The 24,381-nt window shown below is 50.1% G+C and overlaps 8 protein-coding genes across 8 annotated transcripts; 5 read left to right on the forward strand and 3 right to left on the reverse strand.

Annotated features, from left to right (window-relative positions):
• Window positions 1-339: 339 nt before the first annotated feature.
• On the forward strand, window positions 340-2,855 carry F5J12DRAFT_938035 (cytochrome P450; the record flags this gene model as incomplete). The annotated part of the gene is made up of 14 exons (XM_051749642.1): window positions 340-707; window positions 758-855; window positions 904-1,039; window positions 1,095-1,192; window positions 1,241-1,346; window positions 1,406-1,478; window positions 1,532-1,761; window positions 1,810-1,876; window positions 1,928-2,126; window positions 2,183-2,349; window positions 2,401-2,508; window positions 2,558-2,605; window positions 2,665-2,747; window positions 2,779-2,855. The coding sequence occupies exons 1-14, from the start codon at window positions 518-520 to the stop codon at window positions 2,853-2,855; spliced, it is 1,680 nt and encodes a 559-aa protein (XP_051600129.1). The 5' UTR covers window positions 340-517.
• A 499-nt stretch (window positions 2,856-3,354) lies between these two features.
• On the reverse strand, window positions 3,355-7,721 carry F5J12DRAFT_79382 (uncharacterized protein). The gene is made up of 5 exons (XM_051743991.1): window positions 7,510-7,721; window positions 7,255-7,445; window positions 7,149-7,199; window positions 4,705-7,094; window positions 3,355-4,656 (listed from the first exon to the last, which is right to left on the reverse strand). Exons 2-5 carry the CDS (start codon window positions 7,430-7,432, stop codon window positions 3,697-3,699), a joined length of 3,579 nt encoding a protein of 1,192 aa, XP_051600130.1. The 5' UTR covers window positions 7,433-7,445; window positions 7,510-7,721; the 3' UTR covers window positions 3,355-3,696.
• Window positions 7,585-9,624, forward strand: F5J12DRAFT_79369 (CoA-transferase family III domain-containing protein). The gene is made up of 9 exons (XM_051743985.1): window positions 7,585-7,601; window positions 7,656-7,905; window positions 7,962-8,045; window positions 8,104-8,265; window positions 8,325-8,383; window positions 8,445-8,704; window positions 8,757-8,839; window positions 8,889-8,940; window positions 8,997-9,624. The coding sequence occupies exons 2-9, from the start codon at window positions 7,829-7,831 to the stop codon at window positions 9,558-9,560; spliced, it is 1,341 nt and encodes a 446-aa protein (XP_051600131.1). The 5' UTR covers window positions 7,585-7,601; window positions 7,656-7,828; the 3' UTR covers window positions 9,561-9,624.
• F5J12DRAFT_79529 (Lactonase, 7-bladed beta-propeller-domain-containing protein) lies at window positions 9,625-11,109 on the reverse strand. The gene is made up of 4 exons (XM_051744058.1): window positions 11,020-11,109; window positions 10,606-10,960; window positions 10,214-10,523; window positions 9,625-10,164 (listed from the first exon to the last, which is right to left on the reverse strand). Exons 2-4 carry the CDS (start codon window positions 10,924-10,926, stop codon window positions 9,689-9,691), a joined length of 1,107 nt encoding a protein of 368 aa, XP_051600132.1. The 5' UTR covers window positions 10,927-10,960; window positions 11,020-11,109; the 3' UTR covers window positions 9,625-9,688.
• Window positions 11,110-11,429: 320 nt separating this feature from the next.
• F5J12DRAFT_79635 (uncharacterized protein) lies at window positions 11,430-13,095 on the forward strand. The gene is made up of 3 exons (XM_051744109.1): window positions 11,430-12,606; window positions 12,660-12,842; window positions 12,891-13,095. Exon 1 carries the CDS (start codon window positions 11,474-11,476, stop codon window positions 12,599-12,601), a length of 1,128 nt encoding a protein of 375 aa, XP_051600133.1. The 5' UTR covers window positions 11,430-11,473; the 3' UTR covers window positions 12,602-12,606; window positions 12,660-12,842; window positions 12,891-13,095.
• Window positions 13,096-13,771: 676 nt separating this feature from the next.
• F5J12DRAFT_720476 (thaumatin) lies at window positions 13,772-15,054 on the forward strand (the record flags this gene model as incomplete). Its single annotated transcript, XM_051741242.1, has 11 exons — window positions 13,772-13,860; window positions 13,918-13,924; window positions 13,971-14,011; window positions 14,063-14,099; window positions 14,154-14,186; window positions 14,237-14,320; window positions 14,375-14,441; window positions 14,500-14,592; window positions 14,646-14,735; window positions 14,796-14,879; window positions 14,939-15,054. The coding sequence occupies 11 exons, from the start codon at window positions 13,772-13,774 to the stop codon at window positions 15,052-15,054; spliced, it is 741 nt and encodes a 246-aa protein (XP_051600134.1).
• Window positions 15,055-16,859: 1,805 nt separating this feature from the next.
• Window positions 16,860-20,249, forward strand: F5J12DRAFT_828794 (cytochrome P450). The gene is made up of 17 exons (XM_051745640.1): window positions 16,860-16,879; window positions 17,142-17,241; window positions 17,275-17,296; window positions 17,562-17,687; window positions 17,738-17,809; window positions 17,841-17,842; window positions 17,889-18,024; window positions 18,080-18,177; window positions 18,226-18,331; window positions 18,391-18,463; window positions 18,517-18,746; window positions 18,795-18,861; window positions 18,913-19,111; window positions 19,168-19,334; window positions 19,386-19,493; window positions 19,544-19,591; window positions 19,651-20,249. Exons 3-17 carry the CDS (start codon window positions 17,275-17,277, stop codon window positions 19,838-19,840), a joined length of 1,644 nt encoding a protein of 547 aa, XP_051600135.1. The 5' UTR covers window positions 16,860-16,879; window positions 17,142-17,241; the 3' UTR covers window positions 19,841-20,249.
• On the reverse strand, window positions 20,183-24,356 carry F5J12DRAFT_741961 (uncharacterized protein). Its single transcript, XM_051742035.1, has 4 exons — window positions 23,810-24,356; window positions 23,703-23,753; window positions 21,264-23,647; window positions 20,183-21,215 (listed from the first exon to the last, which is right to left on the reverse strand). The coding sequence occupies exons 1-4, from the start codon at window positions 23,985-23,987 to the stop codon at window positions 20,259-20,261; spliced, it is 3,570 nt and encodes a 1,189-aa protein (XP_051600136.1). The 5' UTR covers window positions 23,988-24,356; the 3' UTR covers window positions 20,183-20,258.
• Window positions 24,357-24,381: the final 25 nt, after the last annotated feature.

Here is a 24,381-nt window from a genome sequence, read left to right on the forward strand (position 1 = left end):
TTGATAATAACCTCGTCTGGTCGCGTTGTAAGATGTTTCAACGTCCATCGATGTACGTATCTCGCGTATAAGAAATACCGTGGTATGTGCCAACTAATATGAGATCCAGATTCACGGCTTCTTTCCGCATGGGACTGGCGCACGCTGGGTTGTACATACATGGGAGCCGGTAAGACGGTGGAGACCGTCGTCAGTGGCACACGATTGAATAATGTCACATTTGCCTCGTCATCGCATCTGACTCGAACGTGTCAGCTTGCATGCCATATCCACTGGATAGAAGCGTTCGTCGCAACCATCAGGTTTGATCGGTTTTGACTTTTTAGGACAGCTTACCCCTAACTATTAGTCAAGCACTATGACACACACTACAAAGGAAGACTATATGTCAATGATCTTTACAGTAATTACTTCCTGACGAGTGTGTTGCTCACATTCGGTGTACCGCTTGCCATACTACCGACTCCCGGCACCCAATGTTGGTGAGTAATTCATCATAACAATGCGAATACCGTGAATGGATGCGTACAGATTCATATGGTATATAAACAACGCTGCGTTCTGGAGGGACTGCTCATCAGCTTCTCAGATGGATCACTACTTGACTCCCCTGTGCCTTTCCCTCGTCTTATATGCTATCTACAGGCGTTACACCAGAATGTCTCTTTCTCGGGTGCGCGGACCTAAGCCCACATCGTTCCTTTTTGGTGAGTGTACCATTCACTCGGTTATCCCCATCCTGAGTTGTACTGCACAGGGAACCTTCCTGAATTGTACCAGGGCATGGCCGGTGAAGCAGAGTTCCGTTGGAAAAACCTCTACGGCAATGTCATCCGAGTCAAAGGCATCCTTGGCGTAGGTATGCTGCTACTTTATGCGAGGTTTTCTTATCTTCCTTCATAGGAGGATCAACTTGTGGTTGCTGATCCGAAAGCCTTGTCACGGATATTCGTCACTGCCGCGTATCAGTTCCCAAAAGTACCAGAACGTCGAATTCTGACGTTCATGATGCTGGGAAAGAGTGTTCTCTGGGCAGATGGTGTGTTCAAACCTGAGATCTAGCGGAAACTCATCTGACAATGCCATATCGGCAGGCGACGTCCATAAGCGACAGAGGAAGATATTGAATCCTGGCTTTGGGGGAGCTGAATCAAGGGCATTCTTAGCGGTATCACAGGCTGCTGCCCAGGCCGTAAGTCGCTTGCAATCGGATACGGCTTGAGACTGATCCATTGTTAAGATGGTCGGAAAATGGATGGAACTCGTTGAGGCTGATAATAGTGGCAAGATTGTAATGGACATCCCAAGCTGGGTCTCTCGAGCAGCTTTGGACGCCATAGGAGAAGGTATGTAAATGTAGCAATCGACTTCATGATCTGGCCTTATATTTTCAATTTCAAATCAGGTGCCTTCGACATCCGGCTGGGTAGCCTCGAGAATTCGGAGAGCCCGCTGGCGAAGAATTACCAAGGGTTGTTGTACGTCGTTATACCGTCTTTCTCTGGAGGACGGGGTTGATCTTGCTGCCCAGGCTGAGCGTCTTTGGTTCCCCTTCGGCGCTACAAATCTTCATTCAGGAAGCTATCAAGTACATTCCGACATCGATCCTCGAATACTGGGTCAAGTACGCCCCCGTCTCCCGAGCCACACGTCTCCGTGAAGCGAAGAAAGTCACCACTGCCACTGCGGCAACTATGGTGACAGAGAAGGCAGAGTCTCTTTTGCAAGGGAAGGGGAGCAGGGATATTTTCTCGCTGCTTGGTGAGTGGTACGTGACTCCTATGGCATATGTAATCATCGTTTTCGTAGTCAAAGCAAACATGGACGCTGATGCGAAGAACAAACTAAGTGATGAGGAGCTATACTCTCAGATGCGGTACGTTCACAAGCCGAAGGTGGTGATTTTATCAACTTACCACCATTGCAGCGTAATCCTCTTTGCGGGACACGAAACGACTTCAAATTCGATCGGTTGGGCCCTGCTGGAAATGTCCCGAACTCCAGAAATACAGTCGAGACTCAGATCGGAGATAAGGCAACACGAGTCTGCCCTCCGCGCTCGTGGCGACACGCAGTTCACTGCGTCCGACTTGGATAACATGCCATACTTGAATGCCGTCGTTAAGGTAAACATGCGTTTGATGTCTCGACGCAGTGATTCACCCAACGTTGGTAATTATAGGAAACTTTGCGATATCATTGTATACTGCCTCAGGTGTTTCGCATGGCTGGTCAGGACTACGTTCTGCCACTTTCACAACCAATTACGACGGAATCAGGCGAATTAATGCATGAGATACTCGTTCCGAAAGGGACCCGGATCATAGCATCTGTCGCTGCATACAACCGGTTCGTGATTTCTATCATTTCCACTTGGGATATGTGCTGAAGATGTTATAGCAACAAGGACATGTGGGGTGAAGATGCCGACGTGTTCAATCCAGACCGTTGGTTAGATGGCATTGCGAAGGACAAAAAGGAAGCTGCCGTTGGTGTATACTCCAGCCTGTGAGTCCAGTGTGTATATGCCTACGCATTTTGCTCACTCTCCTCCTAGGTTGACGTTTGGTGGTGGACCCCGCGCATGCCTAGGTTGGCGATTTGCGTAAGTACTGCCATGTTTCACGCGCAAGAGTATGGCTGAACAACACCTATGCGTCACAGTGTCATCGAGATCCAAGCGTTCTTGGTAGAGATTATCAACCAATTCGAAGTATCGCTCACAGAGAAGGCGATGCATATTCGACGTGAGTCCTCTCTGGTGATGGTGCCTACCAGTGGAGGGCGAGGTCAGTCGTGGAGTTCAATTACCACTCGCCATATCTGTCGCTCCGCGGGATGATGACGCGTACTGAGCAAGATGATGCTTTTAGCGGTGGTTCATTGCCAGCTATGCTGTAGAACGGGGGGAGCTTCGTGGGACCCGCTATCCGCGAATAATTCTGCCGTATATTGCTTTTTATTTCCTTCTTCATTTGCCTACCTCGACCTGTTGTAAGAGTTTCGTTCAACGGTGTACATAGCATATCCCCTGGACACCGTCAGGGTTATTAATGGTCTCTAATCACACTGAAATCCGATTGGAATACCAACTAGCGGCTCAGTCTTGCCATGAGGATAAGTTTATAAATCCTCGGAGATGTTATTGCGACTGAATCCTCGGGCAACAAATAACTGTAGAGCAGGCTCTGTTGTTTCGACAACAATCGATCTTGAGTAACAGCAGAAGCTATTCCACTGTTCGCCACGTGTTCCAGGGGAGCCGAGTCACTTCCGAAGATGAACCAGTCGACAGCAAGATCCCCACATGCAAGTGGTACGGAATTATCATTATCATGCTTCCAGTAATTCTTACCGTGTGCATAGGTGTACGTATGGCCATCACGAACGCCTACGATGCCCTGGATGCGTACACAACGCGGCGATACCCAAAAGTGAGAAGATCTGGGCACTACCGTCGAGGACGGCTGACAGAAACAACGATGAGATTAAGTCCATGCTATTACTTCATACCTCAGATTCGGAAAGTACCAGCACACAACATCTGACAGCGAGTCATGACAGCAAGGTAGTAAGTCTGAAAGAAAAAGGCGGCACATAGTATGGAACCAAAAGTACTGGAACCCTGAGGTATTATGGATGAATGGACTGGCATAAACATAACAATTGACATGGGAATACCAGTGCTATCATAGCTCACGTTGACACACAGCTCGTCTTGTGCGTTTTCCAATCCTTTACTTGACAATCTTTCGAACAGTACTTGACCTTCCTGCACCTGGCGCACGCAGACAACGAAATGCCCCCTTTTCCGCACGCCGCACACCCTGTCAAGGCGGGAGGCCCAACCGGGTCGTCCATCTTCATTCCTACCTTCTCCATGTACGAGACGGCGAATAAGGGACTAATTGCTGCCCTCGTCGCGTATTTGGCAGAGACGCTGCCATACCGTTCCCTTAACACTTTCGTCCCGATGCCCATCCCGCAAGAGCACCACGGCACCTTCTTTGGGTTCGACCCGGCACCTGGGTAGAGTGGAATAGAGTCATGAACGAGGTACTCGCAACTTGGCTTGTGCTTCCAAGTACGGCACCGCTCGATTAACAGAGGAAGCAAATGCCTCCATGCTTCGGATTCGTGGGCATCTGTTTTGATGGAAAGTACCTGTGTTATCTCTCTCTTCAATTTGTCCTGAATATCATTCGATCCAGGTATAATCCACGAATCAGCTACGACCGTGTGGGAGCCAATATCAAGTCGGACATCGGTAACAAGAATCGTTGCGTAGGATTCGTTCTCGACAGGGCTCCACAAGGCGAACTCAGTGTGAATGGGCCCTTGCAACCCTGTGGCAGAAATGAGAAGAGTGTGAAGAGAGTCCTTCAAATTCATCATTGTGTCAGGCGTAGTAGATCCGGGGAACGTGTTCCGGTTACGCGCTATGCGCTCTCTTTGCGAAAACATAAGTCCGACATGCGGTCCAAGCCAGTCGAATGCTTTGTGACTCCTGGAGGGTTTGAAGGATGGACAACGATCCAAATTCATGCGGTGCATACTCCAGAGCGTTGGTACGCCACAATCAAAGGTCGTTCTGAAATTCCCCGCCACGTTAGATTCTCCCTTGACGTTGAGTGTCAGTGTCATTGGCGCAACTACCTGTTCTAACATTAATCACAGGTTGTACAAGGTGCCTACGACACTCACCTCGACGTATTTCGATCTCCGTGCTATGCGAAGCTTGGCATTTGTTGCGTCAATGGGGAGAGGGAAGGAGATGATATGCTGGTATTGGTCGACGCATAGCTTGGCTTTGTTGAGAGATACCTGCTCCACGGTGACCGTGCAACCACTAGAAAGTGATGCCTGTCCTGCAGGATCTACGACGTCGACGTGTGCAGTGAGCGACTGAATATGTGTATTGGACTCATCCATTTCCACGTGGATTGGATGTCCCCGAGTCATCGTGTCCAATTTAGGAGGTACAAGCGGGAACTCCGAGTTGACCGTGCTTTCGCTGGCTGTTGGTGCCCTTGTCAGAACATGGGCATATCGTTCATCGGTCAGAAGAGCTTTGAACAGGCACATTTCTAGCCCCAATTTTTGCGCCAAAGCCGCCGCAGGTCCCAAGGTGGAGCGTACCGCCAGGCCAACAGTTCCGCCAGACGTGTGGATGAGAGTGGTAGAAAGAACAGGGAAGGAGACAATTAATGGCGATGTGCCACTGATGCCCGCCCTGTCCTCGACGACGACTGCCACCTTATTCTCCCCCTCGCCTGATACCTCAAGCTTACCGAATGAAGCAGAAATACATGCGAAGGCATTGTGCTTAAAATCGGCTCGTATTTCACATTGCAAAATAGGCGTGCCAGCATTTGAAAGGTCGGATTGTACTTTGGCGATGGCGTCACGTGGAACCACCAGCACAACTGTTACGACTTCAGGGACCGTGCTCCACGACCTGAAAATGGGAGGGTTTTCATGAGAGCGAAGTTCCCGTACTTCCGCAGGGCTAAGCCAGGGAAGCCAGAAACCTGCGAGGTGTAGTTGACAGACCATTTCTTGATAGAAGTTCGACCCGGTGAGAAGTGTATGGTCCTGCAGAATTAATACCTCTAGATCATTGATGACTTTGTTCCAGTCGTAGCGGACTCTTGTCCTGATATGTGCGAGCAACAAGGCAAAGCTGCGGCGCGTATAATGGATAATCCCTGAGAACCGTATCTTCTGCATCAACTGAGATTTACCAAGGGACAGGATGGCCATCCGTTTTCTAAGATCCTCATCGGAGAACATCTTCAAGTATATGTCGAACAACTCTCCGGCCAATTGGTGTGGGGCAAACGAAAGTTCGCCTCCATGTAAACTGTCGGAGAGATGACCAAAATTGATATGCTTCCAAGCAAGGCGTTCATGATATTGGTTTGCAGAAGAGTTTGCAATAGACTGCATCATGGTCTCGGAGGTGTTGGAACGTGTGGTGAAACGGGATATATAGGCGGAAGGGATGACGCCTAAAAGTAGCGAGATGGTAGAGAGGTCCCCACACAAGTGGTCTAGGATACCTTGGGCAGGTGAATCACCTGCAGGCAGTAGGGCTTCAGTGTAAATTGTTGACGAGGGTGAGTTGGAGAGGAGAGGAGTAGTGACGGTGAGCAGGTTTTGCAATCCAAGATGATCAAGAAGATTAGAGGTCTCAATGACATTGAAGGAAGTCGGAGCGGGAGATGGAGTGCTTGGAGAGTATGACGCGTCATCGAGCTGTACCACTGATCGCTTCCACGGCGCGATGAATATCGGTGTGTGCGCCACGGAAGGCCTGTTAACGGAGTGAAGTGCCTGACAAAACGCAAGTGCCTCTCCAGCATACATCCGCACTACCAAGGATGCTGAGGACACACTTGTGTTCTGGACACGGCGTATGACAGCCTTGCACCAGGTACCAAATTGCTGGCGCGCAGTCCGCACGATTGTGTGGATTACCGATGGTGACTTCGTAGACAATTCAAGACCAGCAGATGCTAGAGCTTCTGCAAGATGAAAACCCGAAATGGGGTCTGTACCATAGTGCACAGCGAACTCGTTTCCGAACAAGGAGAAAGCAAAAGTAGGATTGGGGTTGTTCGCTGGTTTCACGTCTGGGGACCCGTCATCCGTGACACCGGTCGTCCAAAAACGCTTGAACTGTTCTGTAACAGCGAACAATGTTAGTGGGCCAAGGGGCCCCGCTGAACGCATAGAAGTCATTACAAGGCCGTCTTCGTGTGGCTTCCGCACGTTCTTGATACCATCCTGAAAGTTACCTTTGAACCACTTAGCTTGCTTAGCATTGAAGTTCGATGTCCCGAGCCAAAGTTTCCAGAATCGACCTATCTCCGAAAGCGTATCTGAGTTGCACATGGTGACGAAGTGCGCATAAGGACCTTGTCTCCACGATTCCAGACTTTCTGCAAGCGGAACAAGCTTGCGACATTGTTCGATCAGCAATGAGAGCGAGTTTTCGTCAAGCATCATGTGATAAAATATGTTCCAGATAGTGGCAAGTCTATCTTCAGCCCCATCATCGGCTAAGAGGGTAAAGAGTAACGTGTTTCGAGCTATTAAAAAATGGCATGGGCGAAGTAGCACTCGTTCAAATTAATTGCACATACCAAGGACGGCGGCTTCATAATCACAGCAGGTGATGTCGAGCTTGCGAGGTTCTATTGATCCCAAAGTTAGAAGCAAAAATATTCCAAGTATGACGCGAGATCATACCACTGGACGTCGAGGTATCAGCGTACACCGTGTATAAAATGTGCCTAGGGTCTCCACAGCCGAGGAGGAGCACATCCGCCTTGCATTCGGGGAGCAATTCCTCTGTGAGGCAAACAGCAGACGTGTTGCCAAGGGGATAGAAGAAAATTCGACCTGGCCAGTACAAAACGTGGGACATAGTCTGGATAGAACTGGTACTGGATGTGAGTAGGAGCCAACCGCAAGTCTGGTTGTGTGGCAGCGAGCTGAACCCACCACTTTTTAAGTACAGGCTGAGTTGGAAGTTGGAACAAAGGGAACCCCAAGCGCCGCCTCGAGGCCTCCTGCTGCTTGGATTACATGGAAGGGTATGTAAGCGGGGTTCAATTGGTGACAAGGCTGAAGGGCATCATGGATCTCAGATAAGGGTATTTGCCGATACACACCCGCCTTTTCGGTCGGGTCGATCACGGCAAGGTACCATCACAGACGACCTGCAGACAGTCGCTCTCGCGAAGAGTGACCTTCAGCGCTTCGTCAAAGTCTGAACTCTTATCATAAGAACCCCGGTCGGTGTGAACGGTTGCACCCCATCATGGCTTCCACTCTACTACTACGACATGCAACCAAAGCAACTCTGACTGGGGGCCCTCTTCGTCTGTTCAGTTCCCAGTAAGCACTCCCCATGTAGAGTTTGAAAGACATGGCCCACGATCAGCGGGTAGCAGTCCAAACGACCTTCCGCTGAGCGGCATACGCGTTTTGGAACTGGGACAAGTCATCGCTGGCCCGTTCTGTGGACAGCTCCTCGGGTAAACCAGCATTATTTAAATTGAAACGCCGACGTGCTTGTCTTGACGTTCGTCCCAGGCATTTTGGGGCAGAGGTCATCAAGATAGAGCCACCCTCTGTAGGGGACCCTCTGAGAGTGTGGCGCGAACTCGACGCTGATGGTGTTAGTCCGTGGTTCCGGAGTCTAGGCAGAAACAAGAAGAGCGTCGCTATTGATCTGAGAAAAGATGAAGGACGAGAGTTCGTGCTTCCAGTTATGTGCATGGTTAAATACCATATAATACTGATGGTGTCACCAGACTTGTGAAGTGGCTAGCGGCCAAGAGCGACGTGGTACTTGAGAATTTCAAGCCTGGAAGTAAATTATCCTTTTCCTATCGCGTGGTTACCAAAGGTACTGACTCTCTGCTTCCGATAAGCACTTGAGAAATGGGGATTGGGTCCTTCCGACCTGCATCCGCTCAATCCCTCTCTCATATTCACTCGAGTTAGTGGGTATGGTCAGACAGGACCGTGGTCTTCTCGTCCCGGTTATGCATCCGTTTGCGAAGCGGAATCTGGTTTCCGTTACATCAACGGTCTCGTGGATCCAAAGACGGATGGGCATGCTGGTCCGCCGGTTAGACCAAACATCAGCTTAGGGGACTCAGTTGCAGGGCTCCATGCCGCTTTCGGAACCGTAAGTCAAACCGACCTTGCCTGTACGGCGCAATTGCTGAGTATTCCTGCAGGTCCTGGCGTTGATGTCACGGGAAAAGTTGGCCTCACTTGGTGAGCAGAAAGGGCAGACCGTTGATGTTAGCATCATGGAGAGGTTAGCTTTCCTCCGGTGGCCGAAGTGTAGCTTTGAAACTTCTGCTTAGCATGATGAATCTAATGGAAGGTATAATTCCAGAGTATGATCGGAAAGGAAAGGTAGGATCTGTGGCTCGTGATGATCATCGATACCTAGCATGTTTCTCCCCCTCCAGGTCCGTGGGCCATCGGGGTCTTCTGTTACGGGAATTGTCCCTACCAATGCATACCCTTGTCTCCCCTCGACATCGACGGGAGAACTCCCAACGTATATCATCATCGGTGCCAATGGGGATACCCTGTACACACGATTGATGCGTGCCATCGGTCGTGAAGATCTTATAGGACCGCTTTATGCCCACAATCACCATCGAGTCACTCGCCAAGCAGAAATCGAGGCAGCCATCACGGAATGGACGAGTTCACGTTCTGCCGAAGAAGTCTATGAGCTATTGGAATCAGCGGGTGTGCCCGTTGGGCGGGTTCTCAGCGTAAGAGAAATTGTAGATCACGAGCAGGTCAAGGCTCGCGATGCTGTCGAGGATGTTTGGGTACAGAAGGAAGATGGCGGGTGGAATGTGAAGATGTCTCGCGTGTTCCCCGTCTTACAAGGTTCAGATGCCAAGACTAGATGGGCTGGTCCTGACCTTGGTGCACATACCGAGGAAGTCATGAAGGAGGATCTTGGCTTGGATTCCGACGAAGTCGCGCGGCTCAAGCGAGATGGTGTTATTGGATGAGTAGATAATATCCAGTGGAGCGTATGATCATCATGGTTCGTTAATCGTCCATGTCGTCTAGCACGTCTATCGTACAAACAAAACATTTTTTCTTTACAATTTTCTGGGATATAAGAATGGGGAATTAGCTATGCCCACAAGAAACTAGCAGGCTTTGGAACGACATCCGCTCCAAGGCTCGCTACTACCCGCAGGTCTTTTCCCCCTTGTACTCGCTCGAAAACTTTCACACCACCACCCTCGGTCCCACCGGCTATGAGCCATTTATTGTCTTCTCCACCAAAGTACATACCACGGAGGTGCTTTAGTCCGGTACGTACCTCTGTCACAAGCTCCGGCTCTGCCTCTCCATTCGCAAGGGAGAAAATAGCAATCGTGTCTCCCTCGGGGCTTGGGTCATCACGGTTAGACACGTATATGTAAGGCTCGGAAAATGTGGCGTTCGTTTCAGGTAACAGAATTTCAGCTGTAGTCATAGCGTGCGGCGCTGGTGGTGGAGTCCGAAGCGTGGACAGTGATTTCTGGGGTGGGCTCATATCGATTGGAGGAAAGGGGTGCACAGATAATTGCGAAGTAAGCTCAAGTAAGGTGTACAGCGTCTTTCCTGTGACACCTGTGGGAATGCATCATACTGCCATACGGAAAGGACGCACCGCAAGTGGCGACGTGGCGTGGCCCACCACCGGATTGGCATTGTACGTAGCCGCAGATAGCCCAGCGATTATCGCTGCCTTTCCTGAGGCGCCATATCTTGTCTGCTCCTAGATCCGGGACAAGGAGCTCCTTCTCTGCAGAAGTGGTATCTATGGTACTGAAGATGGTTTGATGGGGGTGGGAAGAAGCCTGACGAGCTTTGTTAGGTCCAGGCCTTTCAAATGGCAAAGAGAGCGTCCATGGCGTCGGGGTGAGCACGAAGGGGGGCTCGGTAGAGATGGGTAGAGTTGCCAACGTCCCGGAGGAATACTGGATGATATGGCACAATGTCAGGGGTAGGTTGACAGTCAACTGCCGTCTGAGGATGATCCAGGAACGACGGGCAACTCACGTTTCCAATAAGAAGTTCGTCCTCCGTCGCGAGCAGCGAGCAAGGGTCGCTGCCGCCACTCCTCGCCCTCGCGACGACTATACCTTCTGCTTCCTCCCCGTACCTGATGACTGCAATCTCACCGTTCTCTTGTTCGAGCCCAGTAAATACCAGCGAGTTATCGGATGGATGTTGAGCTATCCACGACGGGTTTTGGCCTACATGGGTCTTTCCTAGGAGCGCCAGAGTTGGTGAGTCTGACCCCGGGGGCGATGGATGAAATTCCAGCGTATATATTGCGTCGGTGTACGATCCAACATATATCCTGTGTGCGGGGGACATGGGGGTGCTAGACTGTGAGCTCCACACCGGCGCCAACCGGAGTGGTGCATCAGCTGGGGTCTTTCACACACGACTCGGAGACAAGCTTCATACCGATTCGGATGTGATGTTAGAGATGGCCGCCATGCACACGGTGACGCTCACAAACCCATCGTACGAGCTTATCATGCAGGTCTGCTAGTATCACGGTCAGTCAAGCAGAGGTGGAGGGAAGACTCAACAGTGTCGTTGTGTAAACAAACCAAATGATCGGTGCTTGCCATCACCGGTAGCCGTGTCCTCTGTCTGGCAGTGGAGCGTACGATACTTAAACTTGTTGTTCACAGGCTGTTAACCCAGGGAGAGATTCGCTGGAGCATGAGACGTCACCGCTTAGGGCGGCCGCCATTCCCACCACCGGGTAATGTGTCCTCCCTGAGTTTTTCTCTGTTCCTTTTCTTTTCTCTCGCCCTGCGACAAACTTTTGGACGCCTCGCCCGTTTACCCGTGCATCACCTGGTCAGTACAACAATACCGCGTTTACAATTGATTGACGTCTCCCCCAAGAATGAGTATGAATGAGTGTCATTCTGCAGCGGCAATCCTTTCCCGTTTGCTAGTCGACAGAGTCAAGCATTGCCGTCCTCGCAAGGAGAGCATAAAGAAAACTTCCCCAATATCTATGCTTCCCACTGAACTGCTCATCGAAATTTTTACCCATGTCTTCTGGGAGTCCTGCGACGAGAGTAGCCGGGAATGTGAGCCCCCTGGGCTGTCAGCCCCGACATATGCCACTGCATTCGACCCGCATTCCCCCAGTCTATTCCCGTACAACGCTGCTTCGGTCTGTAGTCGGTGGAAAGACGTCATATGTTCTTCTTCCTTCCCGTCCTTTTGGACAAGGATAGTCGTGGTCGTTGGGATCACTATGCCAGAGCTAATCCAAGAAATGCTGAGCTGGTCCGGAAATTTGATCATTGGAATAGCAGTGATACAGGACAGTTCGCCCTTTTCGGCACAGGCAGAGGTCGAGGACATAACGAGAGGCGTAGTCCCTCACATCAAACGCCTCGAAGGCCTCAGATACTCTTTGTCTCGCAGCTCAGACCTTGCAGTGGCCCGCAAAACACTGCGTGGGAAAGCTCGACGGCTGGTATATTTCCACATGGGATATGAGGAAGATGACGGTGACGGTGATCGTGGCCAGGAACAAGAGGTACTTTTCGATGCTAGCGGCGAAGAAGTTGGAAAAGGGTGGAAGTTGATCACTCATGTGGTTCAGTGTCTCAGCGTGGACAATTACTCATTCAAACCGGCATGTTATCCCAAATCCGATGGGTTTCATGACTTACTTCGCTTGCGCTCGCTCTCCCTGTCTTGGCCGCGTCCCCGTGATGAACAGTCCTCCGTTGGTTGTGTCACAGGAGACAAACGAGCAGGTAGAATCCATTTCCGCGAGTTCCTGGCGGTCTTGCAAGAGACATTCATGCTGCTGCGATTGACCGTTCGAAACGAGCAATTTGACGGTTTGGACGAGTCCTCGTTGATGACGTGTTACCTCCCCCTTCTTCAATCCGTCACCTTGGATTGCGTGAGCAAGGTGTTTCGAGATCGTTTTCGGCTTGCCATCGACGCCGACCCACATAGCTTCGTTGTCACGCACTTACTAGATTTTCCAGCTAAGCAAACGAATTAACTAATGTGAGGGATCAATATTATCGAGTGTAAGCCCCAAAACTGACATCGACTTGCAGATGACTATCTGCTTCTCCAAGGTTTTGTCACCACGTTGGTGAGCGAGTCACACCCACCATAGAACTGTGCAGGAGTGTATGTACTGGGTAGAGATTGTAATGAGGCGAACACTTTGTTCCCACCGTCTCTCGATCCGACGGATTGCATTAAGCGAAGTTTCGGGAAATCCAGGAAGGGACCCCGTAAGTGTCGTTTTCTACTTACGGACTATTTACGCACTGTTAGTTTAGTATTGTCAGAGTTTGAAACTTCATCCCGAAATCGGTGATCATTCTCCAATTCTAAGCTGAAGGCATCGTCCAAACTGATAACTAACGGGGGCGCCCTGAGGATTATCATTGAGTGAAACGGAAATATCTGGTAATGGGATTGCCATTGAAATTGCTGACGTCTACTCTCTAAGGAAAGAGACGTGGCAGGGACCGAAAAATGCATGTGCAGGTCCTTCAGTGACTTAAATTGCAGCACTAGGGCTTCCTAACTCATTAGACTCGGCGTTTGTGGCGCGCTCCCGCAGCTAAATTACATACTCGTCGACAACAATTTTGAATCCCGGTCCAAGTGCCACCAGCCCACTTCTATAAACAGCAGTCCGCCTCGCTGTCAGTGGGTCCGGAAGCAGTCTAAGTTTGCTGGGGACCCAAGCTCTCCTTCCGACCCACGGCTTTCAAAGGACAGGTATGCTCATTTCGATTGAGGGCTCCATTCATCCTATCACTTAGTGGAAGGGGAGTAGCCTCGCGAAACTCTTTGAATCATTCCGCCCACGTATGAAGCGTTTCAACTGGCCGTTATGGAAGTGGTTCTACGTGGTTCCTGCCGTTACGACTAATCCGTTTCTCTGGTTGACATGAGTTGGGAATTAACATCACGACTCGTCGCGGTTAGTCAGACCAGCTCCATCTTGACAGTCAGCTTAAAGCAATGTTCTCACTGGAGGGAACGTCAGGGAGCAAGGTCCAAGCCGTGACTGACCGCAGCATGCTGGATAGGTGCATATGAGGTCATCAACAGGAGTTGTCGACCCCCTAGATAAAAGCCAGCCAATCGAGTATGCATATCCCGACGTTGCAGCCTTCCTAACTGTGCCGTGCTGCAGCAGGGAATAATAATGCTGACCGCCATTGCCTTCATTGCTCTGCTACCCGGTGCTCTAGCGCGCCAAATCACTGTAACGAACAATTGCGGCTACACCATTTGGTGAGCCTGGCGTTTTTCTACCACTGACATATGTAGTGGCGCTAACCAACACCTCAGGCCCGCGGTACTTTGCCCTTTCTTTGCTACAAACTGAAGTTAATGATCGTCAGATGTTCACAGCTATCGGAACGGCTCCAACCTACCCTGGAGGGTCCGTCGTAAGGCGTATTTTTCAAAACAGCTGAGAGAATCGTTTTTTTAGGTGGGAAGCCCCTGCGGGGACATCAGTGACCTTTACTGTGAGGGACGTTCCGCGAGTTCCAGACTTCATATTGACTAGCCTGCCATATTAGGTGCCAGACAACTGGTCTTCTGCTAGGATCTGGGTATGTCTTTAGGCTACCGCCCCTCTAGCCTTGTTCATAGCCACGGATAGGGCCGTCGCGGCTGTACCTTTACTGCAGACTCGAACTCGTGCCTAGACGGCGGTTGCAGTGGCGGTTTGCAATGCAACGGAATTGTGAGATATTCCACCGAGGATTCTGGCACGCCTTTTCTGATCATACCACTGAAGGGTGCGCCGCCAGCAACACTTGCCGAGTTTACTCTCGGTGGTGATACCGGGACGGATTATTACGATGGTCTGTATTGGTTGGCATAGCTCACCAGTCGATGTTGATCATACGCGTCTCTGACCAGTATCCCTCGTGGATGGCTTCAATATACCCGTAAGCATCACGAACAACGTTGGGTGTTCTGTTGCAGACTGTCCCGTTGATCTGGGGCCAAATTGTTCTTAAGCATTCATTTTTTTGACCATGACTGCACTGCTTAGTGTTGCACAGGTCCAACTCCTCTCCGGGGGCCGTTTGACGTGTCGGGTAACATCGTGGGTTGCAAAAGCGCTTGTGAAGCCGGCCTCGATAGCGACACTGGTGAGTAATGCCTGATTTTTTTTCAAGATTTTTATCTATGCAATTACCTGCCACATCCAGCCAACTCCCCCAACTGTTGCACGGGAAATTACAGCACTCCAGCAACCTGCCCGTCTTCTGGCGTTCAGTATTATAGCTATTTCAGTGCGTGTTGTGTCTCGTTCACTTTTACCAGGTATATAGACCCTGACAACTTGAAACAGAAAGCAATTGCCCGAACTCCTATTGTTATGCTTACGACGAGTCAAGCGGAACGGCCTTGTGGACGTGCGATGGGTCAAAGAGTCCCGCGTATACGATCACTTTCTGCCCAGAGTGAGCTTAGTTAGTGGTCAACACGTGTCCATTGCGGCACGTCGAGGCAGCAAGGATATTTAGTATAATGTATGCTGGCGGATACGAACTACCACCAATGCCTTCCGAAAGGATTGTCCTCATGTATTCAGAAGATGCACTTCATCTATGGCCATCATGCATAACCGCCAGGCAAACTTTGTCTGAGATGACGGCTTTCGGAAGCATTGTGAGAGAAGCTGCTCTGGGGCTATCAGGACAATGGTGGCCCCTCGCGCTGTTTTTCTGTAATGATCCTCGTCATGCTTTCAGACGTGCCAGCATGCTGTATCTCAATCAACTACTCTCACATGAAGCCCAGAGGCTATCTTCTTTTCCTCCTGCTGAAAACCCAAGTCTTGCTCGCAGTATGAGACCTGCCAGTTTATATACACACCATTTCCGCTTCGAGAGCATTTGCAAGATAGCAAACTAACATAGATGGATTGATGTTTTGTTTTCCCCATTCTAGTGGCTGCAGTCGACACGACATCCTTCTCACCCAATAAGCTTATAACTGCATCGAGCTGAAAGTCATGAGTATCACTTGGAAAGATACGAGAGAGTCTCACGTTAGAGGCGTCTCTCCCCCGTGTCAAATCGAAATGGCTCCGCGGGTGTAGACTTGTGATCGGCAAGACATGTCGCAGCGATCAACATGCACGATCACGTGCTTATGTATATCCACGTGGACCCTGTCAAATGCTGCCAAGTCCCAAACTATCGAAATTGTTGAACTCCTCTACGAGGCCTGCTAACGAACGCAGACTACATAGTATGGACCACTGCGGAGGGAGTTCTGGCACCATCGAGTTATGAACACCGGTGAGTAATTCGCCGTAAAAATTCAACCACGCCAGGCAGAAGAATACAATTTCCAACTTAGATGCAGATGTCGCTGCCAATCAGCAAGCACCATCGGACAACCGTGTCTGTCTGACAAGCGGTTGGTCTTTGGTTGTTCTACTCTGTCGTCTTTGGAAAGAACCTCTCTTTCTGCATCCTGTCGGTGCCGCCCTCGACATCGCAGAGATGGTGATATTGCTATCATGGGGCGTTAGGCGGTCATATAATGTGCAGATATCGCACGCAGAACGAGCGTTGCTCGCATCGCAGCCGCAACAGGAAGCCTTGGGGTGTCATTGCACAGCACCTTAGTTGTTGCGTGTGGCTGGTCAGTACTACGTTCTGCCACTTTCTCGACCGATTAAGATGGAAGGGGGCGGGTTAATGCACGAGACACTCGTTCCCAAAGGGACTTGCGTTGTAACATTTGTTGCTGCATACAACCGGTTTGTGCTTCTATTTCTTTCGCTCGAAATATGTACCGAAGACGTTTTAGCAACAAGAATATGTGAGGTGAGCACGCTGATGTGTTTAATCGAGACCGTTGGCTGGATGGCATTGCGAAGGACAAGAAGGAAGCTGTCACTGGTGTATGCTTGAGCCTTTGTTTTCTTGTGTACCAACTTATTCACGTTTTTAAGCCTTTCTCACTCCCCAGATTGTCTTTTGGCCATGGTGGTGAGCACTGCCGTAATTATATTCTGCTTAAGTGTCTGACTAAGCAACGTTGACCAACGGTTACACAATGACCCGATTCGCCTCATCCACACAGCGTCATCGAAGTTCAGACCTTTTTGATGGAACTTGTTAGCAAGGTCGAGGTATTCATCACTGAAACAGCCAATAGAATCCGGCGGGAGCCGTGTGTATTGATAGCGCCTACGTGGAAGACGGCGACGTTCGTAGGGTTCATTTACCAGTCATTATACCAGTTGCTCCTCGGTCCAGGAAGCGTGAAGTAATTGTTTTATCGATGGTACGTTACTGGCTACACCCTCAGGCGCTCCTCGCGTTCGTTTCTCTTAATGAAAGATTGCCAGGGAGGTCGTACAGCCCTCTATCCCCCCTTTCTTTTTCCCGATTACATGGTTTGGTTACGCTGTTATGAGATTTAACATTCGGTGATGCACGCATCCCATGTATAAGAAATGCTGTGGTATGTACTAATTGAAATGACATTCAGGATTCATGACTTCTTTCAGCACGGGATGGACTGCACGCTGAGGCAGACAGTGGAAACCGTCGGTGATGGCAAAAGATTGAATAGTGTCACATTTGCCTCGTCATTGCATCTGACTCGGGCGAGTCAGCTTGGATACCATATCCAGTTGGACAAAGAGGTTTGTCGCGGCCGTCGGACATGGTCGGCTTTGACCTTTTAGGTCAGATTGCCCCCTAACTATTAGTCAAGTACTATGACACACATTCCGAAGGAAGACTCTGAGTCAATGATCGTTACAGTAATTACTTTTTGACGAGTGTGTCACTCACACTCGGTGTACGGTTTGCCATACTGCCGACTCCCGGTACTTTTGGGTTACCAATGTCGGTGAGTAACTCCTCGTAACAGGACGAATACCGCGGCGGACGCGCACAAATTCATATGGTATATAAACAGCGCTGCGTTCTGGAGGGAATGCTCATCAGCTTCTCAGATGGATCGCTACTTGACTCCCCTGTGCCTTTCCCTCGTCTTATATGCTATCTACAGGCGTTGCACCAGAACCTCTCTTTCTCGAGTGCGCGGACCTAAGTCCACGTCGTTCCTTTTTGGTGAGTGCGCCATTCGCCTGATCATCCCTCTCCTGAGTCGTGCTGCAAAGGGAACCTTGCCGAGTTATATCAGGACATGGCCGGTGAAGCAGAGTTCCGTTGGAAAAACCTCTACGGCAATAGTCATCCGAGTCAAAGGCATCCTTGGTGTAGGTGTGCTGCTACGTTTTGTATACGAGGTTTTCTTATCTTCCTTCATAGGAGGATCAACTTGTGGTTGCTGATCCGAAGGCCTTGTCACGGATATTCGTCACCGCCGCATATCAATTCCCAAAAGTACCAGAACGTCGAATTCTGACGTTCATGATGCTGGGAAAGAGTGTTCTCTGGGCAGATGGTGTGTTCAAACCTGAGATCTAGCAGAAACTCATCTGACAATGTCATATCGGCAGGCGACGTCCATAAGCGACAGAGGAAGATATTGAATCCTGGTTTCGGGGGAGCTGAATCAAGGGCATTCTTAGTGGTATCACAGGCTTCTGCCCAGGCTGTAAGTTGTTTGCCATTGGATAAGGCTCGATATTGATCTATTGTTAAGATGGTTGCAAAGTGGATGGAATTCGTCGAGGCTGATAATAGTGGCAAGATTGTAATGGACATCCCAAGCTGGGTCTCTCGAGCAGCTTTGGATGCCATAGGAGAAGGTATGTAAATGTAGCAGTCGACTTCGTGATCTGGGCTTATATTTTCAATTCCAAATCAGGTGCCTTCGACGTCCGGCTGGGTAGCCTCGAGAATTCGGAGAGCCCGCTGGCGAAAAATTACCAAGGGTTGCTGTACGTCGTTATGCCGTCTTTCTCTGGAAGGTAGGGTTGATCTTGCTGCCCAGGCTGAGCGTCTTTGGTTCCCCTTCGGCGCTACAAATCTTCATTCAGGAAGCTATCAAGTACATTCCGACATCGATCCTCGAATACTGGGTCAAGTATGCCCCAGTCCCCCGAGCCACACGTCTCCGTGAAGCGAAGAAAGTCACCACCGCCACTGCAGCAACTATGGTGACAGAGAAGGCAGAGTCTCTTTTGCAAGGGAAGGGGGGCAGGGATATTTTCTCGCTGCTTGGTGAGTGGTACGTGACGCCTGTGACCTGTGTAATCATCGTTTTCGCAGTCAAAGCAAACATGGACGCTGAGGCGAAGAACAAACTAAGTGATGAGGAGCTATACTCTCAGATGCGGTACGTTCACAGGCCGAAGGTGGTGATTTTGTCAACTTACCGCTATTGTAGCGTAATCCTCTTTGCGGGACACGAAACGACTTCAAATTCGATCGGTTGGGCCCTGCTGGAAATGTCCCGAGCTCCTGAGATACAGTCGAGACTCAGATCGGAGATAAGGCAGCACAAGTCTGCCGTTCGCGCTCGTGGCGACACGCAGTTCACCGCGTCCGACTTAGATAATATGCCATACTTGAATGCCGTCGTTAAGGTAAACATGCGTTTGATGTCTTGACGCAGTGATTAATCCGACGTTGGTGATTACAGGAAACTTTGCGGTATCATTGTGTGCTGCCTCAGGTGTTTCGCATGGCTAGTCAGGACTACCTTCTGCCACTTTCTCAACCAATTACGACGGAATCAGGCGAATTAATGCATGAGATCCTGGTTCCGAAAGGGACCCAGATTTTAGCATCTGTCGCTGCATACAATCGGTCCGTGATTTCTATCGCTTCCACTTGGGATATGTATTGAAGATGTTATAGCAACAAGGACATGTGGGGTGAAGATGCCGACGTGTTTAATCCGGACCGTTGGTTGGATGGCATTGCGAAGGACAAAAAGGAAGCTGCCGTTGGTGTATACTCCAGCCTGTGAGTCCGTGTGTATTTTCCTACCCATTCTTTATCCATTCTCCTCCTAGGTTGACATTTGGAGGTGGACCCCGCGCATGTCTAGGCTGGCGATTCGCGTAAGTGCTATCATATATTCAGCGCAAGAGTACGGCTGAACAACACCTATGCGTCACAGTGTCATCGAGATTCAAGCGTTCCTGGTAGAGATTATCAATCAATTTGAAGTATCGCTCACAGAGAAAGCGATGCATATTCGACGTGAGTCCTCTCTGGTGATGGTGCCTACCGTGGATGGCGAGGTTAGTCGTGGAGTTCAATTACCGCTCGCCATATCCGTCGCTCCGCGGGATGATGACGCGTACTGAGCAAGATGATGCTTTTACCGGTGATTCATTGCCAGCTATACTGTAGATCAGGGAGAGTTTCATGGATTCGCGATCCGCGAATAATTCTGCCGTATGTTGCTTTTTGTTTTTCTTCATTTGCATATCTCGTCCTGTTGTAAGATGTCTCGTTCAACCACTTACATATCCTATTCCTGAATGCCATCAGGGTTCATGGTCTCTAATTACACTGTAACCCCAGTTGAAATATTACCTACCAGCCCGATGTACCAGTATCCAACATCTGACTGCCAATCATCACATAAAGGCAAGTCTGCGAGTGGAAAAGACGGCACATAGTATGGAACCAAAAGTGCTGGAACCCCGACGTGTTAAAGATTGAATGGGCAGGTACAAACATAGCAATTGAGATGGGAATACAAGTGCTATGATACATAGCTCACGTTGATACACAGTTCGTCTTGTGCTTTTTCCAATCCTTTACTTGACAATCTCTCGAACAGTACTTGACGCTCTTGCACCTGGAACACGCAGACAACGGAACGCCACCCTTTCCGCACACCGTACACCCTGTCATGGCGAGAGGCCCAACCGGGCCGTCTATCTTCATTCCGACCTTCTCCATGTACGAGACAAGGAACAACGGGCTGATTGCTGCCCTCGTCGCGTATCTGGCCGAGGCGCTGCCGTACCGTTCCCTCAACACTTTCGTCCCGACACCCATCCCACAAGAGCACCACGGCACCTTCTTTGGGTCCGACCCGGAACCTGGGTAGAGTGGAAGAGAGTTATGAACGAGGTACTCGCAAGTTGGCTTGTGCTTCCAAGTACGGCACCGCTCGATTAACAGCGGAAGCAAATGTCTCCATGCTTCGGACTCGTGGGCATCCGTCTTGATAGAAAGCGCCGGTGTTACCTCCCTCTTCAATTTGTCTTGAATATCATTTGACCCTGGTATGATCCACGAATCAGCTACGACCGTGTGGGAGCCAATATCCAGTCGGATATCGGTAACGAGAATCATTGCGTAGAATCTGTTCTCTTCAGGATTCCACAACGCAAACTCTGCATGAGTGGGTCCATCCAATCTGGTGGCAGAAACGAACAGAGTGTAGAGGGAATCCTTCAAGTTCATAAATGTATCAGGGATAGACCCGGGGAACGTGCTCTGTGCACGCAACGTGTACTCCCTTTGCGAAAACATAAGTGCAACATGCGGTTCAAGCCAGTTGAATGCTGTGCGACTCTTGGAGAGCTTGAAGGAAGGGCAACGATCCAGATTCACGCGGTGCATATTCCAGAGCGTCGGTACGCCACAATCAAAGGTTGTTCTGAAATTCCTCGTCACATTGCATTCTCCCTTGACGTCGAGTGCCAGTGTCATTGGCGCAACCACCTGTTCTAACGTGAATCACGGGCCGTGCAAGGTATCCAAGACACCCACCTCGACGTACTTCGACTTCCGTGCTACGCGAAGCTTGGCGTTTGTTACGTCAACAGGGAGGGGGAAGGGGATGATATGATGGTATTGATCGACGTGTAGCTTGGCTCCATTCAGAGATAATTGCTCCACAGTAACCGCGCAACTGCTGGCAAGTGAAGCTTGTCCTGTAGGGTCTACGATGTCAATGCGTGCGGTGAGCGACCGAATCCGCCTATTGGAGATGTCCATTTCCACGTGGATTGGATTTCCCCGAGACACTGTGTCCAATTTAGGAGGCACAAGAGGGTACTCCGAGTTGGTCGTGCCTTTGCTAGTTGTTGGTGACCTTGTTAGGACATGGGCATATCGTTCATCGGTCAATAGAGCCTTGAACAGGCACATTTCTAGCCCTAACTTTTTCACCAACGCCGCAGTTTGAGAATTCGGGCGCACCGCCAAGCCAACAGTTGCACCAGAGGTGCGGATGACTATGGTAGAAAGAACAGGGAAGGAGACGATCAAAGGCGACATGCCATTGATCCCCTCTCTGTCCTCGACGACGACTGCCACCTTATTCTCCCCCTCGCCTGATATCTCAAGATTGCCGAATGATGCCGAGATACATGCGAAGGCGCCATGCTTGCCATCGACTTCAATTCCGCATTGCAGATAAGGTGTACCAGCATTTGAAAGGTCAGATTGTACTTTAGCGATGGCGTGACGTGGAACCACCAGCACGACTGTCACGACTTCGGGAACCATGCTCCACGACCTGAAAATGGGAGGGTCTTCTTGAGAGCGAAGTTCTCGTATTTGTGCAGGGCCAAACCAGGAAAGACTGAAACCTGCGAGGTATAGTTGACAGACCGTTTCTTGGTAAAAGTTCGACCCAGTGAGAAGTGTACGATCCTGCAGAACTAACGCCTCTAGAATATTGATGACTTTGTTCCAGTCGCACCGGACTCTTGTTCTGATATGTGCGAGCAACAAAGCGAAGCTGCGGCGCGTATAATGGATAATTCCTGGCGGCTGTATCTTGCCCATCAATAGAGGTTTATCTAGAGACAAGATGGCCATCTGTTTTCTGAGATCCTCATCGGAGAACATCCTCAAGTATATGTCGAACAGCTCTCGGGCCAGTTGGTGTGGAGTAAACGTAAGCTCGCCCTCATGCAAACCATCCGAATGATGGCCAAAATTGATATGCTTCCAAGCAAGACGTTGATGACACTGCGTCGAGGAAGATTTTGTGATGTCGTGCATCATGTTATCGAAGTTGAAACGTGTGGTGAAACGGGAAATATAGGAACAAGGAACGACACCTAACAGTAGTGAAATGGTAGAGAGGTCACCGCATATGTGGTTCAAGGTGCTTTGGGCAGGTGAATCGCCTGCAAGTAGTAAAGCGTCTGTGTAAAGTGTCGACGAGGAAGAGCCACAAAGGAGGGGAATAGTGACGGTGAGTAGGCTTTGCAATCCGACATGATCAAGAAGATTCGACGTCTCAATCACGTTGAAGGAAGTCGGGGCCGGAGCTGGCGCGCTCGGAGAGTATAACGCGTCGTCGAGCTGTACCACTGATCGCTTCCACGGCGCGACGAATATCGGTGTGTGTGTCACGGAAGGCCTGTTAACAGAATGAAGTGCCTGACAGAACGCAAGTGCCTCTCCAGCATACATCCGCACTACCAAGGATGCTGAGGACACACTTGTGTTCTGGACACGGCGTATGACAGCCTTGCACCAAGTACCAAATTGCTGGCGCGCAGTCCGCACGACTTTGTGGATTACTGATGGTGACTTGGTAGAGCATTCAAGTCCGGAAGACGCTAGAGCTTCTGCAAGATGAAAACCAGAAATGGGGTCTGTGCCATAGTGCACAGCGAACTTCTCTCCGGACAAGGAGAAAGCGAAGGTGGGATTGGGGTTGTTCGCTGGTTTCACGTCTGGGGACCCGTCATCCGTGACACCCGTCATCCAGAAGCGCTTGAATTGTTCCGAAACAGCGAGTAGTGTCACTGGAGCAAGAGGTCCTGCTGAACGCATAGAAGTCGTTATGAGGTCGGCTTCGTGTCCTCGCTGCACGTTTATGATGCCATCCTGGAAATTCTCCTTGAAACGCTTAGCTTGCTTAGCATCGAAGTTGAAGGTTCCAAGCCAAATTTTCCAGAATCGACCGATCTCCGAAAGTGTGTCTGAGTTGCACATGACGACGATGTGCGCATATGGACCTTGTCTCCATGAATCCAGGCTTTCCGCAAGCGGAACGAGCTTGCGACATTGCTGGATGAGCAATGAAAGCGAGCCTTCATCCAGCATCATATGGTAAAATACGTTCCAGATGCTGAGAAGTCTATCTTCGGCGCCATCGTCGGCTAAGAGGGTGAAGAGTAATGTATTCCGAGCTATCAAAAAAATGACATGAGTAAGATGGCACTCGCTCGAGCTGGTTGCGCAAACCAAGTACAGCGGCTTCGCAATCACAACAGGTGATGTCAAGCTTGCGAGGTTCTATTATTCTTGCAGTCAGAAGCAAAAAAAAATCACCGCATGATACGAGACCCTACCACTCGACGTCGAGGCATCAGCATAGACTGTGTATAAAATGTGCCTGGGGTCACCACAGCCGAGGAGGAGCACATCCGCCCTGTGTTCGGGGGGCAATTCCTCTGTGAGGCAAACAGCAGACGTGTTGCCGAGCGCATAGAAGAAAATTCGACCTGGCCAGTACAAAAGGTGCGACATAGTCTGGATAGAACTGGTATCGGATGTGAGCAGGAGCCAACCGCAAGTCTATCGTTGTGTGGCAGTGAGCAGGGTAGGTCACCGTTGGAACAAGGGGACCTGCAAGCGCCGCCGCAAGTCACCCTGTTTATATAGTAGCATGTGTAATTGGGAGGCAGATACGGCGGCCGGCCTTGGCTAGTATGGTAGTAGACATATCTGAGGTCAACTATCAGCAAACCATCCCTACTCTGTATTTTCTGTACAGATACTGTACAGAAAGGCAGTGGGTTTTGCAAAGTTCCCAAATCCTACAGAGTAGGGTTGGTTTCTTGATGAAACCGCCTATCAACAGCTTGCCTCGTCATCATTAGTCGTAGTATCTGGTCACCAGGGAGGTCTTCGTTGATTAGTA

The sequence above is a fragment of the Pisolithus orientalis genome (assembly GCF_024613125.1).
Source record: "Pisolithus orientalis strain OTSU chromosome Unknown F5J12scaffold_13, whole genome shotgun sequence".
Taxonomy (NCBI): Eukaryota; Fungi; Basidiomycota; class Agaricomycetes; order Boletales; family Pisolithaceae; genus Pisolithus; species Pisolithus orientalis.

Excerpts from the sequence above, each read along its gene's own strand:
- F5J12DRAFT_79382 (XM_051743991.1), bottom strand. The coding sequence starts at position 7,432 with ATGTCCCACGTTTTGTACTGGCCAGGTCGAATTTTCTTCTATCCCCTT. Across the intron at positions 7,200-7,254 it reads TGATACCTCGACGTCCAGTG|AACCTCGCAAGCTCGACATC; the intron begins GTATGATCTCGC and ends TGGGATCAATAG. Across the intron at positions 4,657-4,704 it reads GGAGATCGAAATACGTCGAG|GTAGTTGCGCCAATGACACT; the intron begins GTGAGTGTCGTA and ends ATGTTAGAACAG.
- F5J12DRAFT_79369 (XM_051743985.1), top strand. The coding sequence starts at position 7,829 with ATGGCTTCCACTCTACTACTACGACATGCAACCAAAGCAACTCTGACT. Across the intron at positions 7,906-7,961 it reads CTTCGTCTGTTCAGTTCCCA|TCCAAACGACCTTCCGCTGA; the intron begins GTAAGCACTCCC and ends AGCGGGTAGCAG. Across the intron at positions 8,384-8,444 it reads TGAGAATTTCAAGCCTGGAA|CACTTGAGAAATGGGGATTG; the intron begins GTAAATTATCCT and ends GCTTCCGATAAG.
- F5J12DRAFT_79529 (XM_051744058.1), bottom strand. The coding sequence starts at position 10,926 with ATGTCCCCCGCACACAGGATATATGTTGGATCGTACACCGACGCAATA. Across the intron at positions 10,524-10,605 it reads ACGAACTTCTTATTGGAAAC|TATTCCTCCGGGACGTTGGC; the intron begins GTGAGTTGCCCG and ends CATATCATCCAG. Across the intron at positions 10,165-10,213 it reads ACGCCACGTCGCCACTTGCG|GAAAGACGCTGTACACCTTA; the intron begins GTGCGTCCTTTC and ends CAGGTGTCACAG.
- F5J12DRAFT_79635 (XM_051744109.1), top strand. The coding sequence starts at position 11,474 with ATGAGTATGAATGAGTGTCATTCTGCAGCGGCAATCCTTTCCCGTTTG.
- F5J12DRAFT_828794 (XM_051745640.1), top strand. The coding sequence starts at position 17,275 with ATGGTCGGCTTTGACCTTTTAG. Across the intron at positions 18,025-18,079 it reads GAGTGTTCTCTGGGCAGATG|GCGACGTCCATAAGCGACAG; the intron begins GTGTGTTCAAAC and ends TCATATCGGCAG. Across the intron at positions 19,112-19,167 it reads ACTTGAATGCCGTCGTTAAG|GAAACTTTGCGGTATCATTG; the intron begins GTAAACATGCGT and ends TGGTGATTACAG.
- F5J12DRAFT_741961 (XM_051742035.1), bottom strand. The coding sequence starts at position 23,987 with ATGTCGCACCTTTTGTACTGGCCAGGTCGAATTTTCTTCTATGCGCTC. Across the intron at positions 23,754-23,809 it reads TGATGCCTCGACGTCGAGTG|AACCTCGCAAGCTTGACATC; the intron begins GTAGGGTCTCGT and ends CAAGAATAATAG. Across the intron at positions 23,648-23,702 it reads TTGCGAAGCCGCTGTACTTG|CTCGGAATACATTACTCTTC; the intron begins GTTTGCGCAACC and ends TTTTTTTGATAG.